This window comes from Siniperca chuatsi, linkage group LG15 (genome assembly GCF_020085105.1).
Source record: "Siniperca chuatsi isolate FFG_IHB_CAS linkage group LG15, ASM2008510v1, whole genome shotgun sequence".
Taxonomy (NCBI): domain Eukaryota; kingdom Metazoa; phylum Chordata; class Actinopteri; order Centrarchiformes; family Sinipercidae; genus Siniperca; species Siniperca chuatsi.
The window spans coordinates 7,937,908-7,949,472 of record NC_058056.1 but is presented as its reverse complement, the minus strand read 5'-3'; the positions used below and the strand labels follow the sequence as shown (position 1 = coordinate 7,949,472).

The following is an 11,565-nucleotide window of genomic DNA, read 5'->3' as shown; positions in this document are numbered from 1 at the left end:
CACACACACACACACACACACACACACACATCTTTTCTCCCCACTCCATTCTTCTGGCTGTCAGGTGAAAAACTGAAATATTTATGTGGGTGAAAGCTGGAGCCAGGAGTGGGGGATTGTGTGTCTGTGTGTTTGTGAAGGATGCACTGCATGTGTGTGAGATGAATCTGAAGCACATGCGAGAAAGAATCTTCTTGCTTGGAAACCCTGTTAATAACGTTGGAGTGGCAGCTCACTAATAGCAAGCAGCAAGATATTAATACACTTCAGACAGTTACATAACTACAGCTACTAACTGTGTGTGTGTGTATGGTGCATGGATACATCTAACACCTCCTTCGCTTCTCTGTCTGTCTGCTTCTCATCGATGCCACAATCAGAATCATCAGCTACATTTTGTATCTTCTAGAAAGTAGCATCAGTGCATATTGACATAGCTCCCCAGTAATTAAACACAGAGCGAAGTCTTTAGTGTCTTTGTTAGAAGACACTAAAACTTCCACTGGCAACAGCCAGAAAATCAGCTTCTGAAGCAGAGTGAGGGATGCGTCTTAGGAGAAGGGATTTTATGGGTTTTAAGATGCACTGTGAATCTTTTCTTTCTCTTTTCATCCCTCGCTCTCTTCCTCAAGTCCTGGGTTTCTATTATTGTCTTACAACCTCCTCATCTCTCCCCCTTGTCTCTTCTCTTGCTGTCTCCTCAAACTCCCACAGTTTTCTGCTCTCTCTTTTACTTCCACCCACCCCATGCCTGGCTCTGTTGCCTAGCAACACCTTATCTGTAGACAGACATTCTCGACGATCTGGAGAAGTCATCGACACCCTTCTATACACACACATATATAAACTAATTGTACTATTATGTTGGTGTCCATAACCGTGACTGGTGTTTGGGACACTGACATGAAGGTCAACTTGAGAACAGACTTTTGAATAGTTCCATGTTTTAAAAAATCCTCCTTTAAACACATTTTCCCTCATATGAAGGGTGACATTGATGGGAAGTGCTTCTTTTGTTAATCGCTGTATCAACAAGGCAGGATAATTAGAGTAACCACGGTGATATGTTTAAGTAGATAGAGAGGGTTTGTTTAGTATTACTTTATTCCTGACCCTTAACTCCTTTCTCCTATTTCTCATAGTTCCTTTGGTTTCCTATACTGTGCAATCACTTGCTGCTATGCAAATACTTGTATTGTATGAAAGACTGAGACTGGTTGCAACTTTTTGTAGCAATTTTCTGTTCTCGTCTAGTGTGTTTGCTGAAAATCAGATCAACTGTCTGATCCTCTGATGACTGCTCATTTGGGAGATCTAGGAATGTAGGAGCTGACCAATTCCCCTCCAAAAATCTTATTTTAAGTGGGCTTCAGTGTACACTTACAGTTAGAAAGACATTGCATGTAATAAGTAGCACAGATGAGTCATTTTAAAGCAGCACTCCCCCCACTGAATCAGCCTTCACTGAGTTTCATTTTTAAGAAACAAACACACAAAGACCCAATACAAGATGTTTGTTCATGGTATTTTATTGGAAAAACAAAATGTAAAGACTAGCATGTACAACTTGGAATGCAGATCAACTGAACTGAACAGAACAGTTGGACTGGGCCGGGCCTCGCCGCACCCACACACACGCAAACTCACACACAAACACAAGATAGAAATGCCGCAAAGCACCGACCCTGTCCCCAATAAACTGAAATTAACACCCCTGTAGAATTATGATTCACACGCAACCTTTGAGGCAATATACTGTACCTAAGGATGCTTCAGTGAGGAATAACCACAGATTTTAGTTCACTACTGACATATTTTTCAGTTTGTAAATCTCGAACTCTGAAAAAACTGATATTGCCCCCAAAATTGCTCTGTATATCATGATCTTTAAAGCCCACCCAACCCCTCAAAATAGTCTTGAACACCCACTGCCCAAGGGTCTCAACTCTATGCCCCACCCAGGCTCCTCCCTCAAAAAAGGTAAACACACAAAGGATAAAGCAAGTATCCTGACATGCCAGAAACACAGAATCTAAAATGAGTTACTTATTTATTCCATTTTAATATTTTTCTTAAAAATATCTCTGTCGTCACTGACTTCATTTAGGTAAGCAAACTGCAAAGGTTCTGCTGGTTCACTCACTCCCATCCATCTGTCAACTAACCCCTCCCTCCTCTCTGTGGGTCCCAGGCCAACCTGAGGCCCAACAACAGCCTTCTGCCATTGGGCTCTCAACAGTAACCCATCTAAAGCTGCATGCATGAAGAACAGAAAAAAAGAAAACAGAAGTAATAGAAGAAAGGCGATTGGCCAGCCCATATAATCATCATGACATCAGGCAGATGGAACCAGGAAGCAGAGGAGCAGTGGCCAAACCAGCCAGCTGCAGAGAGGCTGCTTGGCTAACAACTTGAGATCTGATTGGGCAGCTCAGCGCTGGGGGCGGGGAATACAAGCCAGTACATGCAGATTCATTTTAGGTTTTTCTTTTTGTCTTTTACCTTTTTTGAGCTTGTTTATATGGACAGATTTTCAGTTTTCCAACATTCAGCTTAAGTTGTCTATACAGAACAGTATGAATAAATGTAGATTTTTGCAATAAGAGGTAAGTGAAACATTTGACTGATTCTGTCTTTAATGAAGGCCCAGTTCATTTGGCGGTCATCATCTGAACAAATTCTGTGGGGGGAAAAACAATAAAAACCCATCAGGAACAGAGTAGAAAAATCATGATGGACCAGGCTAAAAGAAACCAGCCATTAGACACTCCTTCAGACACATAAAATGACCACAGAGCTTTTGTCTATCATCAGCGTTTGTCAGCTTACATAATGGATGAGGAAAGGAGGTATGTGTGCATAGCTATTCCACTATATAGTGCATTAGTGTGGTTAAGGTTTTCTCAAGTCTCCAGAGAGACTTTGAGCTCCTGTACCTTCGTAGTTGACCTGTCCGTCTCCGTCAATGTCTGCTTCTCTGATCATCTCGTCTACTTCCTCGTCTGTCAGCTTCTCTCCAAGGTTAGTCATCACATGACGCAGCTCTGCTGCGCTAATGTAACCGTTGCCATCCTGGCCAACAAACATACAGCATTAGTCAGTCACACACAGTCTACAATGGAGAGAGTGTAAATCAAGTATCATTGTCAGGCCAAACAGAGGCAAGTAGTCCCTCTCCTTAGTTGCCATCTTAAACTTAGGGAAAACTCTGATTTCAGATTAATGAGTTTTGTGTATTAATGCTAAACAGCTGATGAGAAAAATTTGATACATATAAGAATAAATTATTTTTCTTGCTTCATCTTTACAACACAAAACAAAAACAAAAAAACAACACACACACATACAGGCTTACCTTATCAAAGACCCTGAATGCCTCCCTGATCTCCTCCTCACTGTCAGTGTCCTTCATCTTCCTTGCCATCATCGTCAGGAACTCGGGGAAGTCAATGGTCCCGTTGCCTGGGGGGGGGGGGGTCAGAAGTAAGTTATAAATACAACCAGTTGAAATTGTTAAAAAGGGTCTACAACGACCAGTTTAACAAAATCCCTGCCCATGTTGAGACAGAATCAGCATACCATCTGCGTCCACCTCATTGATCATGTCCTGGAGTTCAGCTTCAGTTGGGTTTTGACCCAGTGACCTCATGACAGTGCCCAGCTCCTTAGTGGTGATGGTCCCATCTCCGTCCTTATCAAACAGGGAGAAGGCCTCCTTGAACTCTGGACAGGCACAAGGAGAGGAGGGGACAGAAAAAACAGAGGTGGAGGAAAGGATGAAAGAGAAAATATAAGCAACAGTAGATGTTGATGCAACAACACTGATATTCCAGGTGATAATGCATGGATCTATACAGAGAATGTGTGTAAAGATGGTTAAGTAGTGTTTTTATATTGTCACCTTACCTGCAATCTGCTCTTCTGTTAGTTGGTCAGCCTAACAAACAAAAACAGAAAAAGACAGGAGAAAGGGAAGGAAGGGAGAAGAGAAAAATTATAATGCACTCTTAAAATATTAAAATAGCTTAATCCTTCAGGTAAAGGTTGGGAAGCAAATAGTGAGAGGTCTTAATTAACTCAGCTCCGGGACCCACGCAATATTTATCATTTACTTCCAAGATATTAAAAACCCTTCTTTAAGCTACACTCAGAGTGATGCAACAATCAGCATTCGCAATTGCGCATTCGCAATTTGCATTGCATTTTTCCCCTACTTTTGGAACCGTCTGCCCTATCTTATACTATCTTAACACTTATACTAACATCTAGTCACAGCAAAATCATTTCCAGTATGAAACACAACCACATGCTTTCTTAAAACATCCACAAGCCATACATTAACACCAATATAACGCCTTCACTGTGTGTGCATCTGTGAACAACCTTTATGTCATCAAAGTGGATATCTGTGAGGTCTGCCACCAGCTTTACTGCTTTTGGTTCTGTTTTTTTTGCCTCTCCACCTCTGCCTCCACCTCCTCCATCCAGCCTTATCCCACCACCTGCTCGGCGCTGCTTCAGGTCCACACCTCCTCCTCCTGCACCTCCTCTAATTACTCCTGTTTTGATGCTGAGGCCATCCAGCGCCCCCCGCACCATCACCAAGCCGTCAGCCAGGCACTCGGCCCGCTTGCTGTTCTGGACGCCCTGTTTTTTAACCTCTGCCAGCTCGGCCTTGGTTCTCTGCAGGCAGTTCCTCAGGTCCTGCATCTCTCTGACCAGGCTGTCCATGCGGCTGGACGATGAGTCCATCAGCATCTGTAGGAAGGCTCTGTAGTTCCTCTCCTGCTGCTGGATGAGCTCCTTGTAGTAGTGCTGTTGTTCGTCCAAGAGGTCATAGACAGTAGACAGACTCACAAGCTCATCCTCTGCTGGGTACAGAGCGACTTTCTTAGGCAGCATGATGAGGGAATGCTGGCAAGGGCAAGTATGTTTTAGGATGGGAGGAATAGGTGGATGAAAAAAATAATGGCCAGACATCTATCAGTCGCTCCTGATATGTAAAACGGATGGACAGAGGGAATGGTGGACAGTAGATTTTGCCATCTCTCTGAATAGTTACATAACTGTATGGGTGAGGAAAAAACTTGAGTTTGAGTCTTGATTTGAGTAGATGGTAAAACACATTGTTTTTTTTAGTTCTCCTGGATAGGTTAATTGTTCGATGGAGATGCAAAGGATGATCAGATGACTGGATAACTGCAGGACTCGTCTTTCAATCCATCCAGAGTGAGTGGACAGCTAGATAGATGACAGAAGTTTTCACAATCCCTCTGGAGTAGCAAAGGTCAGTGGATTGGCACGATGTCTCTCTCCTCCATGAGCTGGATGAAGAGCTGATGGAAAAGCTGGTCTTTCTGTTGACGTATTCCTTGTTACTTGTCCATCCGTCTGTCTGTCTCGCAATAAATCTGTCTGCCTACCTGCTTAACTGTCGATCTTTCTTTCCGTCCTTGTGTCTTGCAGTGCTGTGTGTGTACGTGACCAGATACCGTCCTTCTCTGGCTGCATCTGACTCCAACTGGATGAGGCTTTGGAGAACCCCACTCCCTGTTCCTCCATGTCTGTGTGTGTGTGTGTGTGTGTGTGTGTGTGTGTGTGTGTGTGTGGAGGCCAGGCCAGAGGAGGCCACTCACATGTGTCAGGAAAATTGATTTAAGGTGTGTGAGAGTAACAATGTCCAGACTGGGGGAGGTCACAGGGGTTTTGTGTGTCTATATGCATGTGTTAATCTGTGGCCTGTCATCTCACTGATACAGTTGCAGCTCCTAGGGAGGATCAGTTGGCTGGTCATCTGACCTCAGACAGCATCATGGGTCACACCAAATGGCCCCCTCTGGCAGAAGCCCCTTTCCACACAGTTACAACACGTTTCTGTGAGTGACACACTAATTTCCCCAGAAATTCACCACAAGTCCTGAGTTAAGATTCATATGAAGAAAATGAGCCAAAATGAAAAATGACCCTTCTTACAAAACTCAATCCATACTGTCACCAATATCAGTATATATAAGATTGTGCAAGAATGCATTCTAACCAGATGTTCAAAGGATAAAGTGTGTCAATACAATACTGGTGCCAACAATATTTAACATTCAAAAAATCCCCATCCCATTACTTGTTAATCTTCTCATTTCTTTCCTTTCTTGTGTCCATGACACCCCAACAAAAAATATAAGGTTTTATCTTATTATTTGAAGTTCAACATTATACTGTCAGCATTTTGAATTTGAAGCACGTATTAGATTCATGAAAACCCTCATGAATTGCTTTATTTTTTCTGACACAACCTGCTGAACTAGGCTGTTAATACTCTAAATAGAGAATGAGAGGAATGAGAGGGAGGAGAGGCGAGAATAATGGTCAAACCTGAAATGTTTCATCTACAAGGTATTAGTTCTGTCAAGCAATAATCATAGTGAGGCTTTCAGAATTTGGCTTATGATAATGACAGCGATGATGCGCGTGTGGCCATGCATGTGTGTGCGTGCTCTAGCGATGGTTAACAAGCTGCTAACCCCTCTAATACCCAGACCAAATTCCTCTCAAGGCACTGCAATGCCTGGCAATACAGACCACGTTCCTGTTAGATAGTGCGAGTGCAGCATGTAGGCCCATAGATTTACTTTTACAGCACCTATGGACAGTATTAAGAAATTGAAGGGGAAAATGGAATTAAGGGTTTTATCTAAATGTACCTATTCCACCATTGCTACTAAATAAAATCAAGAATAATCAGTGATTACCAACAACAGTTTTAAATGTGGTAATTTTATGGCTATGATGTCTATTTTGCTTCTAGTAGGCTATATTCTCACTTCAAGCAAGCTAATCATGAACACATTTGATTCACACTCCAACAGCAGTAAGCTGACTCCCAAGACAAGTCATTCTCCCTTCAACAAATCCCACAAATGGAAAGGAACTGTGACAACTGTAACAGAGATGTGTCAAATCCACTGACTACTTCCTACATTAAACTTTGTCAACCATGTAACTATAGCAACCACAAACCAACCATGTACCTATCCAACAGGTAGCTACAGAAACTAATACTACAGCTGCCTGTAAGGGGCCAGAATATCCATTGTGAAATCCTTTAAAAATCAACATTGGAACATTCAAATGAATAATAATTAGTTCAACACAGCTCATCCCATTACTCATTGTAAAAACTCGTCAGACTACATGTATATCAATTACCAAACAACACAGTTTTAAAGCTAATCTAACAGACTTTGGTTGAGGTAACCTAACGTTGTAAACTATAATAAATTATGTTATCTTTAAGCAGCAATTAGAGCAATTTTATCGGTTGATATGGGCCTATCACAGATATCGGTATCGGCATATATGTTTTCCGATATGATATGAGGACAAGGCAGGTGTAAATGCCGAGAAGCTATGCTTCTTGTTTTACAACCTGCACCTAATTGACTGGCAGTATTAAAATAGTCAGCAATTGACTGATACTGCTTGTATGTTTATTTAGCTATTTATTTTTATTTTATTTATTCTTTATTTTCTATTCTGAAAATTATTCTGTTTATTTCTAGAATTGGAGGACATGTTAAATTATTTAACATGTTAAAGAATATTAAATTTAAATATTCTTTAATAAAGTTATTTGTTTAAAGGTCCAGTGTGTAGGATTTAGTGACATCTAGTGGTGAAACTGCAGTTTGCAACCATTTGAATACCGCTCACCTCATCCTCCCCTTCCAAGCGTATAGGAGAAACTACGGTGGCCACGAAACTCGCGAAAAATGTGAAAGGCTCTATATAGAGCCAGTGTTTGGTTTGTACGTTCTGGGCTACTGTAAAAACATGGCGTTGCAACATGGCGGCCTTCGTGGAAGGGGACGCGCAACAATAATAACTAAAACAAAACAAAATCAAATGACTCAGTCGTGTAAGTCCATTTCAACCCAGGTCGTCTGGAAAGAGGGACCTGTGAGTTATTATTATAGCAATATAAATCAGCAAATATTTCCCACCTGGGATGCAGATTATAACACTTTACTGTAGTTAATGAGATGCTGGGACAAAAAAAAATAAAAAAAAACAGACACACTCCAGGACACACACCACGGCTTTAGTCAAGGCGTGCACATAAGAAAGATGTGTTAAGGAATACTAACAAACAATGGAAATTTCAGATTCAACCAAAATTCACTTAAGACGTGATCCTGAAACTAATCGACTACAAACATGAATTAAAGTGACATGTTGCTGCAGGATTTATTAAAAAGGTATTTACATAACTGATGAGGTTTAGTGAGGAAGAGGGCTTTGCCTGCATAATGAAAGAACCAGGAGCCTTCAATGTGTTCAGAAGATTGCATCTGTCAAACGAGATTTATGTCCATTTAAGACTTAGGCCTACATATAGCATGACGAAAGAATCAACTATACCATATAGCCTAATAATTTTTTCCACATGACAACAGAGAACTGTGTGTATGAATGTAAGCAACTCCCTTCACAAGCTACAAACTACAGACCATGACTGGTGTATGATGGTACCACTCCCTGGGGACTGTTCCAGGTATACTGAATAAGACATTGTGCATTTATGGACAGACAAACCGCATTTCACAGTTGTGCAGACAGTTCTGTACCAGAAGTGGGAGGGAGGTAAATAACTAGAAACATTTATGCTGTTTAACTGTTTCAAACTGGAGGAATAAAAAAACATTTTCTTCTTGCTTGCAATGTTCAGTTAGATACGACAGACCAGACCCAAAAAAAAATGTATCTGAAAACAAGTTAACTGACATCAACATGTTGAAAAAATAGATTTAACAGTAGCTAACATATCTGGTTTATTCTGTGGCAAAGTGACCACGTACAGGTGTTACAACATATTCTGTGACCTAATTAGGACCAAGGCAGTTTTTACAATGGTTACATGTTGTACTTTGACAGCCGTTATCAATAATTGTTATGGAAACAGCTATGAAAATGTGTGACCCTATAGCCTATAAACCCAATTGGAAGGGTGACGATGATTGAAAGGTGTAGTAGCAGAAACTGGTGGCCAGAAGTCTGTCTACCGCACCAACACCTCACCCACCCACTTTTTCGTAGCTGAAGATTTCAGTGCAACACTGGCATCAACAATTCTGTGTACATATTTAACACTAACCATTGCGTTTCCAGCACCACTCCAGAAACAAACTAACGTTACTACTATTGAATCGAAAATGCGTTAGTTGATTGATGTTACAGCTGTCAAGACACCGGAAAATTCGTCAGTTAGCATCAGCTGTGATGCTAACATTGGCAGCCAACCGAACCGAACAACTAGCTACTGCAAATGTGTGGCCACATGTAACAAGTATAGCACACTTTAGTGTGGGGTAATGTTTGCTACCGTTATAATTTCAGTGGCGGTAATAGCTTAAGCAGCGGTGAAGTGATAAGCTTCTCGCTCGCAGCGACGAGCCCCCACAGTGTTAAGAGTTATTAAGCTAACGTTAGCTAACGCAACAGTACACCCGGGTCCATTCTACTCGCGCTCTCTGCAATGGAGGTTTAAGGATATTTCAACAAAACGAATATCAGTAGAGACTCAATAACCCCTGGCTGTCATTCAAGCAACTCAACACAATTTCAAGTATTATATATCACAAACCATAGTTGATTAAATACTCACCATGTCTGTTTAAGTTGGAAACGTTGGTCTGCTAACGCTACAGGGAGAGAGGAAATGGACGGTTGCCACTGAGCAAGGCTTGTTGGAGGCGGGCAGGCAAGACGAACCACTGCTGTACGGCTCATTGTATTCCTCCGCATTGGGGGCGGGCGGAATTCGCTCAGTCAGTGAGGCGTCCTCGCTTTTTCGCCGTCTCTCCAAACATGCACGCACGCACACACACACACACATACATACATACATACATACGAGCCTGCCGGTGTGCAGGTACCCGTGTCTGGGCTTGTCGTGTTTTACTGAGTTTAAAAACTAGTTTCCATTTAGACAGAGAAACTAAGTTCAGGTACAATAAGACTTACACCCATTTTTCACCTACTTGTATGTACATAATAGTTATATGTTTATTTATACCTACCTTTTTTCATCTTTGTTGTCCTTGTTTTAAGCTGTATGTCTATTTCTATCTTCCTGTAATTTTTTCTCGGAACTGTGTGTAAGTAGACATTGACAGCAAATTCCTTGTAGGCCCTACGTGTACACATACCTGGGCAAGTTGTTTCTGGTTCAGATTCTTCAGATTCTGATGAACCTGTCAGCTACTAACACACACGCTAACCCCCTCTGTGCAATTTGTATGTAAACTATGCTGGAATAATAATACATTTTTGTTAGTTCTTTGCAATTTGGTACAATTTTATTAGGAATATGCACAAAATAACAAAGCTCTTAAAACAATTTTTTGACAAAAGGTCCCTCCACAAGTCATGGACAAAAAATGTGCTAATAATGCAGGGCCTGTGGTGCACATTCTCCAACAAATGTGCATGCATGATATGCAGTGAACCTTGGGCCACATGGCAATTGTCCTTGTTGCCCTGTTGATGCTGTGTATTTGGAGACCTAGAGAAGTCGAGTGTTGTGTAACATCAGCATTGCTATGCAAAATGAAATGAGACCTATATCTCTGTTATTGAACATAAACAGTCATAAATCAAACACACAAGAAAGAAACTGCAGTCAAAATAACCCTGCTAATTATTATTGCCATTGTTATTCAGGGAATAATAATCCTTGTCTAGCTTTAAATGATGGGTAAAGAGTGAGGAATAGCAGACTGCAGCAAACTTTCACATGGCAGTGCCACTGTCAGTAGATGCCAGTCAATACTGGAGGACAGCTAGGAGAATCAAATTTGTGGTGAACTAGCAATCAATAAGGAAGTCAAACGATTAGAATTGCCAAGTGCTCTCCAGTAATTCAAAATGCAATCATTTTGTCTCAAAATCTGTGAACAAGGGGAATATTCCCTGCATTCTCCCAAACAAAAACAGAAAGATGGGATGTTTCTGCTGCATCAGAACTCACACAAATATGGGATGCAATTCTAAACTTTGTTTTATATTTAGCTTAGAATACAGTTTCACACCATTACATTATATTTTATTGATGAAATTAATACATTTATGTGGTTATGGTCAAGTCAGAATAGTATTATGTGATCACAAGTATCTCTGTCTCAGAGCCAGAAAACACTGATTTATTGATTTATGCTGAGTTATTAGTCAGATTTTGGCTCTTGGGAGACTGTCTCACATATCTTCCAATATCTGTTTACTCTAAGACACTTCTTGCATTATCTTCTATGTGGCCACATGCCCCATCCACCTGGCACCAATCATCAAGTCTGCTGATGTATCTTGGCCAATTGGCTGCCATTACATCTGGCATCAAAATCCTAGACAATGTTGTTGTAATCTGGACCTGTTTAACCAACTGTTTGCATTGACATTATGTAGGTCTAAAAAAAAGAATTGTATTTTCAGGCAAGAACACCTTTTTCTTTAACCCATTCCATTATATTAAATTAACTGAGTTGTTCATCATAGTGGTCGTATGAGAGTAAAGTG

At 41.0% G+C, this 11,565-nt stretch overlaps 1 protein-coding gene across 1 annotated transcript; it reads right to left on the bottom strand.

Annotated features, from left to right (window-relative positions):
* Positions 1-1,511: 1,511 nt before the first annotated feature.
* On the bottom strand, positions 1,512-9,788 carry calm1a (calmodulin 1a). Its single transcript, XM_044166218.1, has 6 exons — positions 9,659-9,788; positions 3,907-3,937; positions 3,580-3,723; positions 3,356-3,462; positions 2,937-3,072; positions 1,512-2,680 (listed from the first exon to the last, which is right to left on the bottom strand). Exons 1-6 carry the CDS (start codon positions 9,659-9,661, stop codon positions 2,652-2,654), a joined length of 450 nt encoding a protein of 149 aa, XP_044022153.1. The 5' UTR covers positions 9,662-9,788; the 3' UTR covers positions 1,512-2,651.
* Between the last annotated feature and the right edge of the window lie 1,777 nt (positions 9,789-11,565).